The 24,524-nt window shown below is 37.7% G+C and overlaps 2 protein-coding genes across 25 annotated transcripts in view; both read left to right on the top strand.

The window, feature by feature from the left end:
• The window catches only part of LOC121384031 (zinc finger and BTB domain-containing protein 49-like), a 63,766-nt gene extending 52,261 nt beyond the window's left edge, over positions 1 to 11,505 (top strand). Inside the window, exon 4 of one of the 4 annotated variants that reach the window (XM_041514180.1) lies at positions 11,052 to 11,505. In XM_041514180.1, coding sequence (XP_041370114.1) covers positions 11,052 to 11,444 — 393 coding nt within the window. In that variant the 3' untranslated portion in view covers positions 11,445 to 11,505. Of the gene's footprint in view, positions 1 to 264; positions 3,169 to 3,836; positions 5,116 to 8,424; positions 9,050 to 11,051 lie in introns of those variants that run through there. The other 3 variants (XM_041514182.1, XM_041514183.1, XM_041514188.1) reach the window with 3 other exon arrangements.
• Positions 11,506 to 22,553: 11,048 nt separating this feature from the next.
• LOC121384770 (zinc finger protein 263-like) overlaps positions 22,554 to 24,524 on the top strand; it is a 93,183-nt gene continuing 91,212 nt past the window's right edge. For all 21 annotated transcript variants that reach the window (XR_005959435.1, XM_041515325.1, XM_041515337.1 and 18 more), the window contains exon 1: positions 22,554 to 22,654. The gene's annotated coding sequence lies outside the window, so the exon portion shown is untranslated. The remainder of the gene's footprint in view (positions 22,655 to 24,524) is intronic.

The raw sequence follows: 24,524 nt of genomic DNA, 5'->3' as shown, positions 1-24,524 counted from the left end.
GCATCTTACTTGGTCCAGGGTTATCTTGAGTTCTACAATAACCTAGTGTTACCTAACCCAGGCATGAGATATCGGCCCTAAAAGTTTTTAAGCACTGGGCCTGACTGGTCTGCTGTAGTAGCTCAAAATCAATTTTATGATAAACAAAAAAGCTAAATACATGTAGTTTTGAAACTAGAGTGAGCAACTTTAATCATGAAATTATACAGAGGCAGGTTTCTTTTCACTTTGTCAGATGATTAATAAATGTACTGTTGATTTCAGGTAAGGAAATTTGTGGCAGGGAGTGCCTCTGTGACACCACAGTGCAAGAAGATCTTTGTATGTGACCTTTGTGGAAAAGTTATTAAGACATATAGTGGCCATAGAAGACACAGGCTAACACATGGTGTTAATAAGAAATTTAAGTGTGAGATTTGCTACAAATCATTCGTAGAGAGACATCATTTTGAAGGGCATATGGATGTCCATGATGGTATCAAATCTTATGTTTGCTGCAAGTGTGGGAAGCAGTTTTCTTACAAATCGTCTTACACAGGTCATGTTAAGATCTGTACTAAATCAACCTGAAACGTTGTGGAGTTCAATGTAGATGTAGCTGGGTGGTAGAGCTGGATGTCACCGAGTTTTAGAGCTGGATGTCACCGAGTGGTAGAGCTACATGTCACCGAGTGGTAGAGCTACATGTCACCGAGTGGTAGAGCTACATGTCACCGAATGGTAGAGCTGGATGTCACCGAGTGGTAGAGCTGGATGTCACCGAGTTGGGCGAGCTGGTGCTGGATGTCACTGAGTGGTAGATAAGAGCTGGATGTCACTGAGTGGGGGAGCTGGTGCTGGATGTCACTGAGTGGTAGAGCTGGATATCACCAAGTGGTCACCGAGCGTGGAGCTTGATGTCGTGGAGTGTTAGAACTGAATGTTGTTAAGTGGTAAAGCTGTAAGTTGCTGAGTGGTAGAGCTGGATGTCACCGAGTAATAGAGTTACATGTCACTGGGTAGGAGAGCTGGTGCTGGATGTCACTGAGTGGTAGAGCTGGATGTCACCGAGTAGTAGAGTTACATGTCACTGGGTAGGGGAGCTGGTGCTGGATGTCACTGAGTGGTAGAGCTGGATGTCAGTAAGTGGTAGAGGTGGATGCAGCTGGGTCATAGAGCTGGATGTAACTGAGTGGTATAGCTGGTGCTGGATGTTAATGAATTGTAGAGATGGATGTCGTTGAGTGGTAGAGCTGGATGTGGTTGAGTGGTAGAGCTGGATGTCACTGAGTGGTAGAGCTGGATGTCACTGAGTGGTAGAGCTGGTGCTGGATGTCACTGAGTGGTAGAGCTGATGCCGGATGTCACTGAGTGGTAGAGCTGGATGTCACTGAGTGGTAGAGCTGGATGTCACTGTGTGGTAGAGCTGGATGTCACTGAGTGGTAGAGCTGGATGTCACTGAGTGGTAGAGCTGGTGCTGGATGTCACTGAGTGGTAGAGCTGATGCCGGATGTCACTGAGTGGTAGAGCTGGATGTCACTGAGTGGTAGAGCTGGATGTCACTGTGTGGTAGAGCTGGATGTCACTGAGTGGTAGAGCTGGATGTCACCGAGTGGTAGAGCTAGATGTCACCGAGTGGTAGAGCTGGATGTCACCGAGTGGTAGAGCTGGATGTCACCGAGTGGTAGATAAGAGCTGGATGTCACCGAGTGGTAGATAAGAGCTGGATGTCACTGAGTGGTAGATAAGAGCTGGATGTCACTGAGTGGGGGAACTGGTGCTGGATGTCACCGAGTGGTAGAGCTGGATATCACCAAGTGGTCACCGAGCGTGGAGCTTGATGTCGTGGAGTGTTAGAACTGAATGTTGTTAAGTGGTAAAGCTGTAAGTTGCTGAGTGGTAGAGCTGGATGTCACCGAGTAGTAGAGTTACATGTCACTGGGTAGGGGAGCTGGTGCTGGATGTCACTGAGTGGTAGAGCTGGATGTCAGTAAGTGGTAGAGGTGGATGCAGCTGGGTCATAGAGCTGGATGTAACTGAGTGGTATAGCTGGTGCTGGATGTTAATGAATTGTAGAGATGGATGTCACTAGAGTGGTAGAGCTGGATGTCACTGAGTGGAAGAACTGATGCTGGATGTCACCGAGTGGTAGAGTTGGATGTCGCTGAGTGGTAGAGTTGGATATTGCTGAGTGGTAGAGCTGGATGTTGCCGAGTGGTAGAGCTGGAATTTTTTTTAAGTTTTACTATGCTTGAAACCATGTATTTCTGACCATCAAGAAGTAACGTACACTAAGTGTTATAAAAAAAAGAAAGAAGGACCATGTGTCCCTACCCCCAACTTACCTGGTCTCAGAACTGCATCTTAAGATAACAGTAAATCACATGTAGTCAATGTAAGTAGCGATGACCCATTATATAATTTGGTTTATACTGTGTTACTTTATTCATGGTCTATAAAAATAAAAACTATTTGTGTGTTAATAGTGTTGTTGAGTTTAAATAGAAATGGAGAGATTCAGTTGCTTAACTAGTGAAGTTAGTAAATAGATTTTAATTTCATTAACTCTGTACAAAATATACATTGTGTGTATGTGTGCACAGGTGTGCATATTTGTGTAATGTATATATAGTTAAACCCATTTTACAAACAATAAACTATAGGAATCGACAAATGTTATTTGTAGTGTGTTCAGAAAAGCAATCAGTTTTTAGCACTTGTGATCAGTTGATTGGTATGTCTACTATGGCCATAATTAGAAAGTGGCTAATTTCCCATTACAGCTTACATCTTTTTTTCTTTTTTCTTTTTTTTCTGATAGCCGAATCAGTACAATACTTGTTGCCAATTTAAAATAAAAACAGATGGTTTTAATCTCAATGTGCCTGTCAGGAGAAGTACAGTAAAGTACACTTATAACGAACATGCTTAGAACAAACTACTGCATAGAACAAACTGATCGTAAAGTCCTGTTTTTATCTCTCAATACATTAATATTAGCCAACTTATGCAATAGTGTACAATGAACTACTGCTATAACAAACTAACTATCGTGGTCCCTTCTGGTTTGTTCCATTGAGCTATTTCTCGTTCCAGCCAGTGCACCACAACTTGTATATCAAAGGCCGTGGTATGTACTACCCTGTCTGTGGGATGGTGCATATAAAAGATCCCTTGCTGCTAATCGGAAAGAGTAGCCCATGATGTGGCGACAGCGGGTTTCCTTTTTCAATATCTGTGTGGTCCTTAGCCATATGTCCGACGCCATATAACCGTAAATAAAATGTGTTGAGTGCGTCGTTAAATAAAACATTTCTTTATTTTTTATTTTTTTCTGGTTCGTTATAAGAGTACTTTACTGTAGTTAACCTTGGATATGTTGTTAGAAATACATTTCACTTGAATACGTCTGAGAAGACATAGTAAGTTGTTTGCTGAATTGTGAAACAACTAGAATATCATGTGTGTTTGGAGAAGTATTAGACCTGAATATGTTGTTAGAAATATTTTACTTCAGCCTAATCCATTTGGGTTTTTTTTTTTTTAAAGGAATAAAATGTGTTTCAGTCAATATGTCTGATTGAAGAAGTATTCAACCTGGATTTGTCTGTTTGAAGAACTATTAAAGCTGAACCTGTCTGTTTGGAGAACTTTGTTATGTCCATTTGGAGAATTGTTACACTTGAAATATGACTATTTGGAGAAATATTAAACTTGAATTCATGTATGTCTGTCTGGAAGTATTAGACTTGAATATGTCTGTTTGTAAGTACTAACCTCAGTTTGTCTATTGCTGTTTTTGTTCAGGCAATAAACAACATCTACATATAATGGGACTTTTAATTATTTTCTTCAGAAACCTGGATTGGCAGGGAGCAAAAGCACACTGACCACAGCTACAGGTGCCTGTTACTGGACAGCAGCCAAAGTTGTAAAACAGTCAAAGATTTCTCGCAGTGGGCCACCATTCCAATGTGACCAGTGCAGTTACACAAGTCTGTACAAGGCTCATCTGCTGGCCCACCAGCGAATCCACACAGGGGAGTTCTTCCAGTGTCATCTCTGTCCTTGCCATTACTCCTACAAAACACAGCTAGCTTATCACCTCAAAGCTCATGCTGGACAACTCTGCTGCAAAATCTGTGGGCAGAGTTATTCGTCATTTAGTGGACTGTCCCGACATACAAAAACTCACCAGAATGGATGATCTTCTTTCAGTTGTCTGTATCAGCATATAAAAACTCAAAAGAACATGTCTTCATTCAGTTGTCTGTATCAGCATATAAAAACCCACAAGAACGTACATCTTCATTCAGTTGTCTTAATCAGCATATAAAAACTCACAAGAACAGATGTCTTCATTCAGTTGTCTTAATCAGCATATTAAAACTCGTAAGAACAGATGTCTTCATTCAGTTGTCTACATCAGCATATAAAAAAACTCAAAGAACAGATGTCTTTATTCAGTTGTATATATAGGATTACAAAAACTAACAAGAATAGATGTCGTCATCCAGTTCTGAATCAGTGTACAAAAACTCACATGAATAGGTTGGCTTCATTCAGACTACAGTGGTCTGCATAAGCATACAATATCTTAAACGAATGAATGATCTTCATTGAATGGCCTGTCTTGGCATAACAAAACTCACAAGAATAGATGACTACAGGCATGAGAGTCTATGTTAAACATGCACAAACTATTCCTCAAATAAAACCTTATGAAGATAAATGACTGCAAATATAGACAAAAGTTTGTCAAAGCTCTAACCATCAACTGATTTGTATTGATATTGAATAATTCATAAACATGGGTGTCTGCAAGTCTGTCAAAAGTGTACAAGCAATAAATCTTTAATGGGTTTATCTTAATTTGAAGAAGTTTTGAAAGATGTATGATCTAAGGCATGAGCATCTGTCTTTCGGGTATCATGATAAAGTTCATCAGTTTTAGCATAAAAACCAAGACAGGTAGACTAAAAAAATATCATTACACTAGATTAAAAAAAAGGTTGTGTTTGTGTGTCATTGTACAAAACATACCCATGTCCATTGAGGATGGGGTTTCTTGTTATGTGTTTATGTATTTTATGCAATAAATTCTTCTTGGTTTATTATGACCACACTAATAAAAATAGATTGGTTTACATTCATTCTTGTGAAATAATAATTTGCCTTTGGGACACGTCACCTTGCACTAAAGTTTTCTCTGTTTCAAGACATCACAACACACATTGATTTGTTATTCATCAGCTACTGGATGTCAAACTGTTTAGGAGTCTGACACGTAGTCTTCAGGGGAAACCCCTTTCATGTTTCGATCAACAACAAAGGATCTTATATATGCACTTTCCCAACATGTTTTCTGAAGTGCTGTTTTTTAGAAACTATATTTCTCTGAGAATGAAAAGGTACCAACCATTTAAGGATGGTCTTATTTCATTTACGTTCGTCAAGGTATGAAAAAAAAAATCATCAGCAAACTGCATGAATTGGCGAAGCCGTTCTCTCATAAGTTTGCAGATGATTTTGTTTGTTCATACCCAGATGAACAGACAATCCTTATAATTAAATTTAAAGCATACTTACTTACAATAACGTTACAAGTTCATACTTCATTTTCAGTTATTTGTTTGGTCTATAAACAATAATTCTCAGTAAGACAAAGTATCAATATAACATCAGATATTATGAATTTCCCAGACGGTTTTTACATTCATCAAGAAATAAACAACTCCCGTTGCTACAGCTGGACCAATGGGATGATGTTGTAATGAATGTAATGGAAATTTAATTATTTCCTCATTAAAAGAATACATGTTTGTTCAGTGGATTCAGCAAATGATACCGGTGAAGCTAAAATGTCAGGCGAGTGTTCTACCCACTGAGCTAGATCACGCCCCAAGTGAACACATAAAACACTTAACTGCTTCATCAACTGTCATTGCTGGCCTCGGTGGTCTGGTGGTTGAGCTATCAGCCTTAAAGTTGGTAGGTAGGTGGTTTACATCCCAGAGCTAGCTTCTATGACTGTGTAAGATTGACATGTAGACTTCTTGATCATTAACCATTCATCCTGGGCTGGACAAACAGCCTGATTGTTGAACCTTATTTAGATATATAACCACAAAAATAGTCTTATTCAACTTAATATGCTAGCACAACAAAAATGCTATATAACCTGAGTCATAACCTCCACTGCAGAATTGTCTTCCATTGGTAAGACTCGTGTATTGAATCTTTAATGCTTTCCAGTTTTGGGGAACATGCAGTTAAATAGTGACAAATATCTGTTGGTTCATTTTCTTTCCAAACGAGTTTCATAAATTTCATATGGCACTTCAGCGAATGTTATAAGTTATTTATTATCCACAATCTGTGTTTTATAACAAACGTTAAATATAATCATAATTGCTTCACAATCGATGTTAATAACATTGAGTAATGTCAATTACAGTGATGCTGAATGATGTCAGTATCATGATATAGCAACTACAGTGTTAGAAGTGTGCCATGACAGTTTTCAGTGTATTATTATGACCCATACCATAAACATTATTGTAGACCATATGGATAATAATATTTGATATTACACCACCTGTATTAACTGAACATGAATGTGTGCAAGCTAGCTTCTATGATCTGGGTACCTAATGGATTTTAATTTAAAATTCAAGGAAACTAAAGATTACACCGATTTGGGGTCTAGAGCGAGGAAATGCACTATTGCCTAATAGGCTGCTCTTTCCGATAAAGCAGCAAAGGATCTTTTATATATAATTTAATTTCCCTCTGATCAAATGACATTACCAATCCCTGCAATTAAGAAAATGTCTACAGCAACAACCATACTGTGCAAAAACAAAATCAAATATCCACAGCAAAACAAAAAAGTGCTGTAACGAATTAAAAACTCCAGGGAATTGCCGACTGCCATGGGCAGCTGCAGGGGTTGCATTACTGCATATCCATAAAATCATTATAAGCTCATCCACAACACATCCGTTATTAACAACACTGAAAAACTTTTATATAATCAAATATATATTAATTGGCAGCTATTGGATATTAAACATTTAATAATTCTGACATATAGTCTTACAGGAAACCTATAACATTTTTGTATCAATTACATTCCCCACAGACAGGACAGCACATATCTCGGCCTTTGGTAGACCAGTCATTTGGCACTAGTTGGGTCTGGGTAAAACCCTAAAAAACAGATTGGGTCCACCAAGAGATTTTGAAAAAACATTAGATTAAAAAATTATGACATTTATCAAAAAAGGATATGAAATGAATGCATATGAAGATATGAAGTAAAATGAAGGATATGAAGTGAAATGAAGGATATGAAGTGAAATGAAGTGAAATGAATTTGGCCTATTGTTACTGTATGTAAGGCTCTCCAGTCTCGTGAAGTTTAATATTTCATATGGTTGATTACAGTTATTGCGAGGTTTTACGTCCAGTACTAAGATATCTTGTGAAACCAGAGGCACTATGGTTATATATTATATAATAAAGAGTACTCAACAGTACTCAGCAGGTTTTTTTGTTTTTAATATACATGTATTTTTATTACATGTGTATTATATAAAAAAAAAAAATAACGATTTGAAATAAATATAAGACAATGAAGAAACCAATGGTGATATCTGAAGTTGGTTGAGAGCTGAATATGGGTTGCCTCTCCTAGTTAAAAGTCAAACAAAATATGGATCTGAATGAATATTTTGTTTTTTTCTCTGATCAATTCTGAGGAAAGTTCCCCATGATTTACACAGCTCATAATTCATCATAATGTTAGGCATCTATGTGAATATTTGCAGTGAGATTAAAGGTATTGGCTCCTTTTGGAAAACTAGTTTATACTTACAGATATTGTGTAGAATATTCATTTCCATCAGGGCTTTAGATCTCACTGATTTGTGCACAAGGGTTTTGTCTGCTCTGAGCACACCAAGGTCATTTTAGTGTGGTAATGTTCTTAACTACTTGTAAAGAATTGTACATGCATTTTAAATTATTTTCATTTAATTATATTTTAACATTCCATTGATTTTGAGGTGAAATGTTTTGAGGTTAGCATGTTTATACTTAATTTGGTTTTGCTTACTCTTTATTGCATACTCTTTATTGCCTCAGCTTTGGTGAAATCTAAAGTCTTGTTTTTGTATTTTCTTTCTTGTCCTAATGGTTATAAAAAGTGAAGAGAGCACTTGTGTTCATCTCAAATGCCAAAATGTTTACAATACTAAACTTCTGCATGTACCTTCTAAAAATATACCTTACTGGGTACTGAAAATGCTTTCTGATACCATGATTGTACATAAATATTGTACATTGGGTTTGGGTTGGGGGTGTGTGGGAAGTAAATGTTTTAAAAAGGAGGAAGAAAATATCACAGGTCTCTTAAAACATATTTTTCTTGATCTCTACAGAACATGGCAGCAACATACTCTACACCGTACAGCCACAGTGAAAGGATCAAATTGTGTGTTGATCGTCCAAGAAGAAGACGGGCCCAGATAGACAAAGCTGAACAAATTTATAAGTGTGATCAGTGTTCCTTCCAGACCGGGTTTTCATCAAACTTGATCAGGCACCAAAGGAAGCATTCTGGAGATCTGTTCAGATGTTATTTGTGCTCGAAAACCTTCTACGAGAGAAACCACTTGGAGGGTCATCTGAAGTATCATAGTGGCAGTCTGTATTGTGAGATTTGTGGCAAGGTATATTCTTCAGTGCAAGGTCTAGGAAAACACAGAAAAATACATGCTTCTGGAGTACTGTGAGATTTGTGGTTTTCAATGCAAGGTCTAGGAGAACACAGGAACATCTATGCTTCTTGAGTACTTCATAATCATTGGACCAACCAACCTCTGTAGCTCAGTGGTTGTATCATACGGTTTGGTTTAGGCTGGTAAGGTTTCCATCGAAAGAGTGATCAGCTGTTTGTTATCTCTTAATCTACGATGGATGCTTGTTTGATATAACTATTAGACCTTGTCGAAGGGAGTGTTTGCATTTTGATAATCACCAAATTTAATAAATATTTCAAAAGATTTTACCTCTCTTTTTTTTTCTTTCTTTTTTTCCAAATGTATGTATGTCATTAACATAACATACAGATTGTGGTATGAAAATAAATGTAAATGAATACTTTTATGAAATCCCAGAAAGACTTTTGTATTTACTTTGCCTGTAAGGAGGATAGCCACTCCCAAAACTGAATAGACACTCATGAATCACTGTCCAAACAGTGCAGATATCAGGTGTTAACAAAAGTTGAGCATATCCTGCCAAACTGGTCGCACCCATCATGAGCACAGCATATCAAATTCTCACCAATGACCTGTAATAATAGTTTACCCTGTTCCTGGCTGTTGGAGTAAATGGAGATGTTATTCTTTATTTATGGCTTATCTTGATTTTCTTCTCTTTTCTTTTTTAAACTAACATGCTATTGTTGAAGGAATATTGCAAACAGTTTATGTGCTACAAGGGTTCTAAGAAATGAAACCAAGATACCACTCATTTTCAGAGGAAGTAAGCACTGTCCTTGCCAAAATGGAGGTTGCTTTTATCCACTATCAATTTGACATCCAATAGCTGATGATGAATTAATCAGTGTGCTCTAGTGGTGTTGTTAAACAAAACAAATTTCTTTTTTTACCCACTATCATTTCTCCATTGGACATGTAGCACAAGTAACTACACTGTTAAAGTTTGTTTTGTTTAACAACACCACTAGAGCACATGGATTAATTAATCATTGGCTTTTGGATATCAAACATTTTAGTAATTCTGACTCGTCATCAGAAGACACCCACTACATTTTTTCATTAACAGCAAGGGATATTTTATATGTACTTTCCCACAGACAGGAAAGCACATGCCATGGCCTTTGGCCGCTTGTGGTGCACTGGTTGGAACGAGAGCGTGTTTATGTCCAAATGTCCGTCTAGCTCTCTTACAGTCAGAGTACTCGGGCTAACTGTTATACTGTTAAACACTTCTGGGGTGTGTCCATGGGGGTAGCTTGAAGGATAACAGTTGAAAAGTTGAGTGATTGCTGTTGGAGCTTTAAATTTGCAGACCCTAATTTAAACCCGGCAGGATTCTGCAAGTAAGGTTTTGATTGGTGGACATGAGCTCCAACTGGCTGTCTTTAGATCCACATGTAATAGTGGAGCTAATTTTAATTAGATTGCAATAGAATGAAGTCTGTGCCATTGAAACGGGGTAAAATACCCTTAAAAATAGATTAGAACTCGTCTCTATAACGTTACCGTGTACGGGTGTTTTTTAAAATGTGAAAAATGCATTTTGTGGCATTAGAAACACCAGGGTAACCAGAAACACTTTAGATGTACGGAAATAGATAATTTAAACAATAAAATCTAAGTAACATTTGATTTCAGTGATCAAAAACCGTGATAATAGTGAACACGCCATAGTGTTTAGAAACTTGGGTCTTTCACTTTAAAGGGAGTGTCCTAGGTTCGCTGCCATTGAAACATATTTCTGACTAAATATAAATATTAAATTCAAATTGTGGAATATATGTGTCTGTATATACAGTGCGTTTGTCCTTCCCCTAATGTTTGTAGCAGATCAAACTGAAGTTTACCTAGCAATAAATCCATACAATTCAAATAATGTTAGATCCCGTTGGCTCGAACCCCGTTGCTGCTCGAGAAAGTCGTTCGACATAACCTTTCGGTCAGTAAGGTGTAAGTAACTCGGGACTTATTTTTTGGTCAAGCGTTGCGGTGTATTCAACCCAATGAGATTCTACTGTAATTAGGGGCCTACTATTTTATATTAGGAAATAAAACAAAGCAAAAGCTACTACAAACATTGTGATGATAAGAAACATATTGGAGGTACAGATATTGTAAACTGGAATATGTAACTAATATGTAATATTAATTGTTAAAAAGGCTCTGTTAGTCGAAAACCTCTAACACTAGGGACACATTTTCTCTCTCTTGTATTTATACAGTCGTCAGTTAACTAGTAAGCTTTGCATATTTAATTATCAACTGTTTATTCATCTTTACAGCAAACCCGAGCACTTCTTCCGATGTCTCTGCCTGGAACAAGCAGAAGGTTTGACCCATTTGGATACATCCATATCCCGAGTACCAAGTCACGCACACGCAGACGATTCATCAGCAGTAGTGAGAAAATCTACAGGTGTGACCAGTGTCAATTCCAGACGCCCTTCGCGCCAAATCTCAACAGACACAAGCGCAGACATTCTGGCGATTACTTCAGCTGTCATCTCTGCCCCAAATTCTTCTACGAAAAGAATCACCTTGATGGCCATTTAAGAGCACACGCTGGCACATTGAAATGCGAGTTCTGCGGAAAAAAATACTCATCCATCCAGAGTCTTGGCAAACACAGGAAGCTTCACACACCTTGGGAGATGATGCATCCAAAGTTGAACTAAGACTTGGTGGTTAACACTGTCGTATCATACATAATCATAGGTAGTGGATCACTGTAGATGATATGAGTACAGGTTTGGGGGGGGGGGGGGGGGGGGGGAGGGGTATTTCAACTGTTGTGGCAAATTTTACTTGTAGAATGCAGAAAATAGCATTTTTGAAACATCAAGTTTTCATAATGTTTAATATTCATTTGTGATTGTAATTGTTATTGTAACAAATTGTAGATTGGGTGTTCATTGTATAGAGGATACTCCCCCTCGTGTCTTGTGATATCATAATTTATCAATGAGTGCTGATAAATTATGATATCACAAGACACGAGGGGGGTAAACTTTTTATCATCTATTATCATTCTTTTCATTTGCGACAGTTATAAACAATGTCAGTAATGTGGGTTGAATGTCAGCGGTAGACTCGTTAACTAGCAGAACGGCAGTGGCGTGACGTCACTAATGATAGGTTTAGCGCTAAAAAAAAAACAGTGACGTAACAAAACATTGTATTGTGATTAAAATTTGACCAATCAAGATTATAAGAAGCGATATCTCCTGTGGACATATCGCAAATTATTGTGCCAGCGATATCTCCTACAAAAGCTTTTAAAGGAAGGGACAATTGAGGCATTTGACCTGGTATGCATATTCAACAATATATAACGCACATTATTGTTTAATATCAACAAGTATAATGGTATAGTTAATTAATAAAACGCTTAAATGTGACGGCTATTATATATAACGGGCGCAGCTATTTTGTACCATCCCAGTGAATACGCCCTCTGGCGAGCTGGTGGTTACGTAATACCTAACGAGTCAAGTCAGGAATTAGTCTTCGAACTGAAAAACGAAACATACCTGGTGTTTGCAGATGCATCGCAATGTTCTGTAATAATACCTATCCCAGTAAGCCAGCAACAAGTATATATTATTTTTCAATACAAAATAAGCCACCATTGTCAAAGTGTTGAAATAACTGTATTATGTTTTGTACATAAATTAACCCACATACTGAAATAATAACGGAGTGTGTTCTTGGTTAATTGGTATTTTCTTTCCATGGCCTGTACCTGTGGTTCCTGATTGGCAGGTGTATATTTAGATGGTCCCCAGACACTGTGTCTAGACACACTAAAACAACGTGCCTCTTTTATTAAGATCACAAGGTATTGTCTGTTAGCCGCGTGGACACCCCTCAAATCATAATGGACATTATCACTTTATTACTTTAAGTAATTCTGTAAAACACTTGATTAAGTAGATTTTCCCATCTAAAATCACAAAACTGACCAATTACGTAGTCCCAAAGAAAAGGAAATTATCACTTGGGTATCGTGAGTGGTCGTTTTGCTCGAACGTACCCTACCAATAGGCCTAATAATAAGCATTTTTTCGTTGTATTTAAAAAAAAAAAAAATATATCTCCATTTCGTTCTGTTGATGCAAATTGAAATATATTTAGTTAAATAGTTTATTATACTATCAAGTCATTTATGTTGTTTTACAAGTCAGGTTGATGAAAGCGGAACGCCTTGTAAATTAGAGCGTTTGTTGGCTTTCCAGACGGTTCGTCCACTGGACAATTCGTCCACCGGACGATTCGTCCACTCGACTGCATTTTTTTCAAACATATTAATAGTTATTTCTTTGACATTGTAATCGTTTCTTAACATTATTTTGTGGTATACTATAACCAAAAAAGTAAAATAGAGTTAGAATTCAACATTACTATCCAGTTTTTATTAACTGTTTGTATTCATTATCATGCGGATGATTCGTCCACTCGCTTGTACACGATGCGATGTAGTAAATAGGTAATGCAAGCCTCCGCGTCGGACTTTATTACCCCTCCGTCCATACACCCCTGAGCGTGCTGTAACCTCACCGTGGTGCAGGGGTGTAACATTCTCTTTGAGAATGGCCAATACAGCACACATTGAAATTCTGAGTAAAAGTCAGTATCTATCTGTGATATTTGTATTTTTGCACAATTCTTTACAGTGTTTTTATTTAAATCTTGAATTTTTATATTGATGTTGATCATCACCTTATTTGTTTGCATTGCCATAGTTTGACACCCAATAGCCGATGTATTTTTCGTGCTGGGGTGTCGTTAAACATTCATTCATTCATTCATTCATTCATTCATTCATTCATTCCGTCCATACGGGTAGTTAGCGGTGCCGCTTTCATGGGCGTATATAGGATTTTGAAAAGGGTGTTCCAAAATAGATTGCAGAGATATTGGGCATATATTTCTGTGTTGAGTAAATATAATAATGTCAGATATATTAAATTATAAAAAAAGCGATTTCAGGGGGTTCGATCGAACCCCCCCCCCCCCCCCCCCCCCCCCCCATGTACGCCCATGGCTTTGAAATAAGGTGTGTTGTTTTAGACGCTACTGGATCCAACTTGGTGAAACAAGCTTAAGCAGTAATGAGCCTGCATTGCCAATTACTTCACGATATCACAATAGAGTACACCTGTACACTTAATTGGTAAAGCAAACAGAAACCAAACAAGTTGAAAGGGAAGGGCTAAAGATTATCTTTACTGGGCATATTGTACTAAAAACATCCTACGACATGTAGCGTGAAAGGCGTACATTATAGAAACAAATAATAACCGAATAAATAGAAACACCAAATAATTATGTCTGCAGAGCATTGTTACAAAAACATCTACCAAGCGTAATCTAATGCAATATCAATAATTTTCACCTTTGTAAATTTATGACACAGCAAAAAACAATACGGGGTAAAATATATCTAATAATTTATTTAGCCCCCACGTACATGTAGTACACATTATTTAGGCCGTGGACGAAATGTACTGGGGAAATAAAAACCCAGTGGACGAATCGTTCGGAACTGATTTTGTGTAGTGGACGAATCGTCTCGAGTTCCTCAGTGGACGAATTTTCAGTGGACGAATCATCCGTGGACGAATTGTCCCGTGGACGAATCGACTGCATCCCGTTTGTTTACACTGTGCTTAAGAGGAGATGGACGGAGCTGACGTTACTTCGCCCCAAGCTATACCACCGGACGTCATAAAAACAAAATAAATTGGGTGCCCCTAGTTAGAAGGAATAACCATGGGTTTTTTATTAACTCTAAAATTACGCGTTTTTCATTTGTTGATGGTTCGGGTATGCATCTTTCCAACACAAGGATTTTATTTTGGTTACTCTCCCTTTAAAGGAAGGGACAATTAAGGCATTTGGTCTGGTATGCATATTCAACGATATATAATGCACATTATTGCTTAATATCAACAAGTATAATCGTATAGTTAATTAATAAAACGGTTAAATGTGACGGCTATTATATATAACGGGCGCAGCCATTTTGTACCATCTCAGTGAGTACGCCCTTTGGCGAGCTGGTGGTTACGTAATACTTAACGCGTAACGTCAGGAATGAGCCTTAGAACTAGAAAAATACAATCTACCTGGTTTTTGCGGAATGATAAATAGTCATACATTGCAATGTTCTGTAATAATACACATCCCAGTAAGCCAGCAATAAGTATATCCAGCACTATATATAGTATTATTCAATACAAAATAAAATACCATTGTCAAAGTGCTACACAACAAGTCGAAATAATTAACAATGTTTTGTCCATGCATTAACCTACGTACTAAGTGTTTTCTTAGTTAATTGGTCTATCCTGTTAGATGCTTCTACCTGTGATTCCTGATTGGCAAGTGTGTATTTGATTGGTAACCAGACGAGCCAATTAATTGACGCTGTCTAGACACAAAAATACATACCGGCATTGTGGAATATTACCTGTCGCCCCTAAAATGGTAATGGACATGGTTTATTACTGTAAATAGTTCTGTAAAACTATTGATTAAGTAGACTTTTCCATCTAAATCCACAGAACTGACCAATTACGTAGTCCCAAAGAAAAGAAAATTATCACTTGGGTATCGTGGGTTGTCGTTTTTGCTCCAGTGTAGCATATCAATAGGCCTAATAGTGTACATTTTTCCTTTGGATTATTTAACAGAGAAAAATACTATAACCCCATTTTGTTTCGTTAATGCAACTTGAAATATATTTAGTTAAATAGTTTATTATATTATTACGTCATTTATGCTGTTTTACAAGTCAGGTTGATCAAAGAGAAGTGCCTTGTCGAAAATTACTGCTTTTGTTTACACTGTACATACAGGAGATGGTCATGAGCTGACGTCACTTCGCCCCAAGCTATCCCACCGGACGTCACAAAAGCAAAACAAAATGGCTGTCCTCAGTTAGCTGGAATAATCATGGTTTTTTTATCAACTCTAAAATTACGCGTTTTTCATTTGCTAAAGTGTCAGTATGTGTTGGTGGTCCGGGTATGCATCTTTCCAACACATAAGGCTCTTGTTTGAGTTGACTCTACCTTTAAAGTGTCAGTATGTGTTGGTGGTCCGGGTATGCATCTTTCCAACACATAAGGCTCTTGTTGGAGTTGACCCTACCTTTAACGGATGATAAAAGTAGTTACTTTATATATGCTCTAATAATTTGGTTCATGACTGTAGTGTTTATTTAGTATACACAAATGCGTACAAAAATTATACATCTTTAAAAAATGCATTTAAAAATACTTTAAAAGTGTTGTACAAACTGCATTTCAGGACGTCTACACATGTAGTTTAAACAAATATTCTGTTTTGCCTGTTAGGTTTCTGGTGGACGGTTGTCTGTAGCGGCGCCAGTTGGCGCTCCTTCTGTTCCTATGTCGTGCGCTGCGTCCAGGACTCGGTGCAGTGCTCCGGTTCATATTTATACAAATATCCGGAAGGGGCGGTTGAGTCTAGCGCCGCCAGTCACGTTGTCTGTTTCTGCAGGAACACGGAAGACTGCGGCGTTTTTGGGTGCTCCTGTTCCTACCCCGATCGTCCATCCTGACCTTTACGATCGGGGTAGAGGTTCCAGTAGGTACCCATCACCTATGGCTACATGCCGACTGTCACCGGATCCCGTTGGTTTCTGGGTCAGGCATGCAGCCAGGTAGTGTTTTCATGCTGGATGTAAGCAGCCGGGGTGAGGGGACGCGATCGATCAGCATATTCCAGTGGGTGGCAGACTGTGCCATTACTTTCATCGTTGGCACAAACTGCTGGGTGGCAGACTGTGCCATTACTTTCATCGTTGGCACGAACTGCTGCATCTGGACCCATGGGTTCTGTTGGTTGTCCGAGTTGAGTACAGGATACCGTTTTCGTCTACCCTAGTTACCTCTGGTTGGTACCATCTGTCAGCAGATGATTAGGCCTACTAATGGAGAAGATGATTGTCGCGGTTCTCAACGAGGGAGCCATCCAGCAGGTGGATTTGGGCACTCCGGGATTTTATTCCCATCTGTCCTTCACCCAGAAGAATGGCGAGCGGGGACTAATCCTAAACCTGAACTCACTGAACTCAGGATGGAGACAGTTCAGTTGGTCAGGGCCTTGCTTCAGGGGATGGGCAGCGTTCATCAATTTGAAGGATGCCTACCTTCATTTATTGATTCACAAGGATTGTTGGAGGTACCTGCGTTTCCTTTACGACGGCAAAGGTTAAGAGTTTCAAGTTCTGCCGTTCGGTTTAGCCATAGGCCCTCTCCTTTTATTAGTGTGGTCGAGGTGTTTGAGCACGTGCATATGCTGGGGATACGAATGCACAATTACCTGGATGACTGGTTTCATCGCAGATGGCATGTTTATCGGGTGTGAAGCTTGTGATAGACATGATTCTCCGATTGGGTTTTATTCCCAATTGGGTGAAGTCTGAGTTGGTGCCAACATGGGTATTCACGCATCTCGGGGTGGTTTTAACCTTGTGTAAGTGTCCTTTCGTCCGACGGATTCGCGCCTTCACATCCCCCCACCCCAGCCTCCTCCCTGCTCCGTCATGCCTGAAACGTTTTCCACTGGGATCTATTCTGTGCAAATTTGGGGTTTTCTAACCTAATAATGGGAATTGCAGTCCTACAGGTGGTGCAGGAGGTATTAAGCATGTTATGGATCTCCAAGGGAAGTGGCAGTCTTCCTTAGAACGAGCAACAGATAGTGGATCACGGAAGCAACCATGACTGCCTAAGTTTCTTTTGACTCTTCCTTGTGCAGAGATACGATTTTGATCATGGAATACGGTATTGTCATCCAAATTGCTTGCTACACTGATTTTCACTATAGTGGTGTGGCTTTGGTTCAAATATGGGCAGTATTGTAACATGGCCCAAAACAACCAAATTTGGCACATTTGTACTTCAGCACCAAACAGTTGTTTTGAGAAGGGCTACCCGATTATAGAGGTCAAGGTCAAAGGTCAAATTTAGACTGTCTAGAAAAGCTATTTTAAATAATTAAACAACACAGTTGTACTGTTAAGATTATAAAGAATATTTGAGATGAAGTTGCTCACTTTTAGAGGTCAAGGTCAAATTAAAAGTTATCTCGTTGGCTACCAAAATATGAAAATTGCTATTTCTCACTTAAGCCAAAACGTAATAAATTTCATTTATAATAACCTCTTGAGACATTGTACCATCAATGAATTCGAGAAACAAGTTAGTCTGACAGCGGGGTACTGATCCTTTGGAGGTGCTAATGAGGATCTGAGGAGTGCAGAATTGGCAGTCTTTAGCATTTTTAAATATTCAAGATGGCGTCCAAGATGGCTGCCAATTTACCGATATACCTGTGCTAGACGAGCATTTGGACAGTTATTACACACTCTAACCGTCAGATACCAATCTGTATCAATATTGCGCAATCTCTGTCTACTAAACGGTAGTCAAAGATTCCAACAACAATCCTATGTTTGACGTTAAATACCTTTACATCGATCATTTTCGAGTTTCCTGGTAAAAATAAATTCACATATCAATCACTAATACAGACACTACAGGAAGAAACCCGTCAACAAATACGTGTTTAACCTGAACATTATTGAAAGGGGGTACTGTTTAATGTATTTTGCTAAAAATGGTAAATGTCGATCAGTAGAGCGACTGCGAGTAAATTCGTAAAATGCATTATATATGTTTGGAATGAACATTTAAAAAAAAATGCCTTGGAAGGGAAGGGGTGGCTAGCCACCCACCCCCTGGATCCGCCATTGAAAAAAAAGGTACCCGTACAAGTGAGACCATGTTGAACATTAATTTCAGCAGTAACTAATCAGCAATACAAGTTACACAATAATTATATAACCATGTGCTAGTTTCTCTTTTTAATCTGGCCGTCAATAAACTGAACGTATCAGCTGGTTTCTAAATGCGATACAATGGCATGGTTTGACATTCAAGTTCAGCGCTAGAATTAAAATGCATATAATGCTATTTTAGTTTATTCCTTAGTCTTATTTATTAACTTATTATCATCTAGTTTAAGTATCGGATACTCGGGTCCGGGTCGAGTTTGACCCTCGACTAATCGTAAATAAAAGTAAAGTTTGTTTTATTTAACGACGCCACTAGAGCACATTGATTTTTTTTTATCTTATCATCGGCTATTGGACGTCAAACATATGGTTACTCTGCCACAGTAATTGCGGATTACCTAACATATATTAAAAACGCAAATTTTAACTAGAAATAAAAACGGGACTATACAGGAAAGTTGAGAGAAAAGATAGATTGTGCCGTTTGTGTAATCAGGGTGTAGAGGACGAAATACATTTCTTGACAAAATGCTCCTCAAAATTAAGCCTTATTATTATACACATACATAGAAATACGCTGTCCAGATTTTACCGTCTAATGGACAACCAATAGTTGTGCAGGCATGTTACGAAATGTTTTTACACAGACGAACAGAACTTTCCAGATCTTCTACCTCAGTATTAGCAGTATAGTTTTATTAATTACTATTAAACCATCTAAATTATATACAACATTATGTGCCATTATTCACTTAAAATCCATACATGATTGTATATAATATGTTTTTATTTAAATATTCTTACTTATGTTTTAAAATACCGGTATGTCATGTTCTTTGTAGGCCTATTATTCATATATAAAGAAATAAAGATTGAATTGAAAATTACTGTATTAATTGTTTATAAAATCATACATACATACATACATACATAGTATGGGTTGCCCCCCCCCCCCCCCCAAAAAAAAAATCTAAAATTCTGGCTACACCAGTTCCTCGTTCTCCCCACCCCTTCATATATGATTTTTACGGGCCCAATTGGCTTGTAGTTTCATGCAAGTTGTGTAATAAAATATTTTTATACATTTACGTATTTTTTAATTCTAATGGAAATGGAATCCTTTGCAATATATTTTATATTACAGGGTCGTATCCTGATCAAAATCCGGGGGGGGGGGGGGGGGGGGCACTACTTTTTATAAACAAATGAAACATTATACGCATACCAGTGCAATATTCCACTTCTGAAAAACATCTTGGTGTACACATTGACCCAACACTGACATGGGATAAACACATAAATGGCATTATTAAAAAATCTTATTTATTATACATTTTTCGACAAAATAGAAAATATCTTGACCAAAAGACCAGATTAATATTCTACAGCTCTTACATATTACCTCACTTAGACTATTGATCCACAATTTGGGGAACCTGTTCAAAACATTCTATAGAAAAACTTCAAAAAATCTAAAATCAAGCTGCAAGACTTATTACTAAAAAAAAAGAAAAGAAACGTCCACTGCAGAAATAATCAGCCCTCTCAAATGGCTTAACATCAACGAGAATTGACTTTAGAACCTGCCAGTTTTTCTACAAAGTCCTCAACAAACTATCTCCATCACATCTAGAAACAATGTTCCAAACAACTTAAGAAATTCACTCCTTAAATCTGAGGTCAACTCATCATCGCTATCTTTATGAATTAAAACCAAGAACAGAATTTTATCGCCATAGTTTTTCATGCAGGGGAGCTAAACTGTGGAACACACTACCTTCAAAGATAAAATATTCTCAATCCCTCGCCTCGTTCAAATCCAGTTATTTTAAGCACTATTCAAATAATCATCAGTTTTAAGATATACCTTTGTTGTTGATTTTGATGTGTTTGTTACAATAATTATGATGTATGGAGTTATCGTTGACTCAAGTTTCTTAACAAATTGATTTAAATATTATTTAAATAGTCATAATATGTGCTACTGTTTCTCATGCTATACATATTACATGTATGTTGATGTTGTTTCTTTGAATGTATGTATGTATAATATGTATAGATTAGAGAGGACCTCATGGGAGACCAGTCACCTTGTACTGAATGTGTTTACCCTCTGAAAATAAAGAATTTTATTATTATTATTATTATTATTATACAAATTAAACCATGAGATGTGTATGTTATTTTCTGGAGGAAAAAACGGAGAAAAAAAAGAAGTGAGATTCACAGGGGGCAAATGCCCCCTGCCCCCCTCACCCCGGAGGGGACGGCCGTGTATTATCCTTTATGTAGCATCAAACACGGGCAATGTATACTACTCAAAAGAAGTTAAGGGTCAAAATATTTGTGCAAATAAAAATAAGCTAATATGCTAAAATTGTGACGACTAATGACAAATTATTTATTTGATGTCTCAAGAACAGAAAGCACCAAACAAAAAACCTTTGCTTGGAAACTAGTTTACTACCCAGATGGAGAAAGTCATGCACCCCCAAAAATGATGTTCACACATGTAGTAGAAGCGTCAGTAACTGGTGTAGCCACCATTAGCATTCACACATTCTTGACAACGTTGGCGCATGCTGTTAACCAGGCGTTGGAAATAACGTTGAGGAATCGCTTGCCATTCTGCAACTAATTGCTGAGCCAGTTGCTGGAGGTTGACGGCAGGGATGTGATGTGATCGAACTCGCCGCCCTAGTTCATCCCACGCACTCAATGGGTGACAAGTCTGGTGAATATGCAGGCCAATCCATGTGTTGAACGTTCTTCTGCTGCAGGAAGTCGGTCACCACCCTGGCACGATGAGGTCTTGCGTTGTCGTCCTGGAACCAAGCTCCTGGTCCAATCCGCTGCAGAAGTGGAATTACAAAAGTTTGAGATAACGCTGACCAGTCAAATTTCCATTAATGATGTACAGAGGGGTTCTGTGATTCATGGATATGCCCGCCCACACCATTACACTTCCTCCTTCAAATGGTAGATGTTGAACAACGTTAACATCAGCAACTTTTTCTCCTTGACGACGGTAAACACGAGCCCGGCCATCATTGAACTGGAGCAAGTACCGTGACTCATCTGTGAATAATGTCTCTGCCCATTTCCCACGGTTCCACCGGATATGACGTCTGCACCAATCAAGGCGAGCCCTTCTGTGACGGGCAAGTAGCTGTAGTCGGACTACAGGACGCCGACATCGCAAACCTCGGTCTCGCAGACGATTCCTAATGGTCTGGTCAGACACATTGTTGCCTGTAGCAGCTCTGGGTTGATCACGAAGACGCCGTGCGGTCACAAAACGCTGTCGCAACGCCGTTATCATCAGGAAACGGTATTTTCGTGCTGTTGTTGATCGTGGTCTTCCAGAACGGGAGCGATTCTGAATAGAATTAGTCGTCCTGAACCTCTGCCAGAGTCTACCGATAACACTTTGGCTTACATTTAGACGGTGAGCCACAGATCTTTGAGTGTGTCCATCTTGTAGCCAGCCAATGGCCCTTCCCCTGTCATTCAAACTGAGTTGTCGTCGAACCATCTTCAAATTTAAAGTGATGATAAAAGGAAAATGCTCATCCCTTTTATTGCTAAAATTGGCATGCATTGAATTACACTCATGCTAAGCATGTGCAAATAGTGCACGAGGTGTCACAGTGGGTGTATCGAAGCAGGTTGTCAGTTTAGTCTGACTATGTTTTTGCTTCAAATCCATGAAAAGGAAATCTGGGTTAACTTAAAAAGTTTCTAAAGATAAGGGCAATGATTGCATGCCCCTTAATAATGTGGTGTCTTTAGTCCAAATGACAACACAAAGGTTAATATTCTAACCCTATCTGGCCTAAAAAAAAACATACTTCCAAAAATGATCAAAAAGTTCCTTTGACCCTTAACTTCTTTTGAGTAGTATATATATTTGGCTTTCATGTGTAGCACATAAACAAGAAAAGATAACTCTTATGTGACCTCTTCCTGAATGGAAGCGTCGTGGAATTTGGAGCAGCTTTTTAATGAAAAATGCTGGAAAAAGTCGCTTAATATCTGAAAGGCTCAATAATAACGGTAAAATAACACCAATAGTTTTATTTCTTTACAATCTGAAAGATTTTGTAATCTTAATTTGATACACAGGGCAATAAATTATTCGATCTGGCTAAACGCAAATTTCGTTATAGACTTTCTGCAAGTCAGTTTGAAATATATGCCATAATATGGTCTTCGATACTAGATAGTAACTTTTCGCTTCCTTGTTTTGGCTTAGTATTCAATAAATATCTTACCATAATTTTACTTCAACTCTATATCGTCCTTATGTTTGTCCATAACCATTTAAAAAAATATATTTGTTTAGGGTCAGGGATAGTTCACCAAGCAGTTTTGCTCAGAATGGAATTCAATCAGAATTGTGGTAAAAAAAACAAAAAAAACTACTACCATCACGTTTTTCCAAATCGTGTACTCTGATCGAGCATATGGAGCCTAAAAAATACTTACTTTGAAACGATCTTCACTTTGAATTAAAGGAAAAACGTCCGACTGTATGACTTTTGTTCAAAATGCGTGGTGCATTATGGGAGGAAAATGAAACTCGGAACAATCTTGTATGTGGAAAACGATCTTTGAAGTCATTTCTCGTTCCATAATAAATATTGTCTCCAGTGATCGAAATTAAAATTTTTGGACAGTATCCCAGTTGGATACTAACATTTCAAAATCTGGTATCCCACCTGAGAATTTAGTATTATATTGCATCCTGGTGGGATACTGGGTTCTTGAAGTCTGGTACATCCAAAATTAAATTCTGGTATCCCCAGGACATCGGGATACCGTTAATCTCGAACACTGGTCTCGGTATGTATTTTGGCGCACTATCTTTAAATAGCAATTGTGCACCATCAAAGAAAAGCTATGACGTAAAATGCAGAATTTTTTTTTGACGGAAGTATTTTTTATTGATAAGAATAATGCAATGTTTTCAATTTGCCAGTTTGCGGTAAGTATAAACAATTAAAAATGTCCTGTAATTTAAAGTACTATTTTCCATAAGGCACTTTTTTAACATACATAAACATCCCTCTATCTCCAAATTTTCACAATGAATTTTACTTACCTGCTGCACGAAACATTGTCGTTTGCTACTATTGAAATAAACATAAGGGAATTAGATCACCTCTACGTCAATCTATTTTTATGGACGTCCGAATGAGTCCCCTGTCCTTACTCTATACGTACTGCATACGATTATATTGGGTCTGGATTAAACATTGTTCAAGTGCATATTACATCTTAAAATAATATCTATATCACATGAAAAGTAAAGTAGACATTGTTTTGAATAATACTAATAAAAAACAAACAAAAAAGTATCGAATGGCTGTCAAATTTACACCCACCCTATCAATGTACAAGTAGTGACTGTTTGCACTGGGCTATATGGTTTACATGTGACAATCTCGTTAAAATTTATTATTTTTGACATGTATTATTAATATGGAAATTATGGACCACCACACATCGTTTCCAGTTGTTTGGAGTTGTTTTTCTTGAATATTGGTCATTCATAAGTTATCTGGATGTTCCGCGTCAAAATACATACCACATCAAAAAGGTTAGAATATTACAGTATGCACGTATAAGCTAAAGCAAAAACTAAAAATCTCACTATATATTGAATTTAATGTTTATATTTTAATGATATATATACATTAGGTTATGTCTTTGTGAATAAATTAAAATTTAAATAATAACAAGAAAAACATCGTTATTTTTATACTACGCGAGATCGTTGCTTATATGCGTAAAAACCCATACCATGAGGATACAACAAAAACCATAAAACTAAAAATTAATTAAAGTTAATAAAATAACTTAAAAGTAAAAATAAATTAAAGTTAATATAATATAATAAAATAAAATAAAATAAAGTTAATAT

The sequence above is a fragment of the Gigantopelta aegis genome, chromosome 10 (assembly GCF_016097555.1).
Source record: "Gigantopelta aegis isolate Gae_Host chromosome 10, Gae_host_genome, whole genome shotgun sequence".
Lineage (NCBI taxonomy): Eukaryota > Metazoa > Mollusca > Gastropoda > Neomphalida > Peltospiridae > Gigantopelta > Gigantopelta aegis.
Note: the sequence above shows the minus strand (reverse complement) of the source record. Positions and strands in the feature narration are given on the sequence as shown.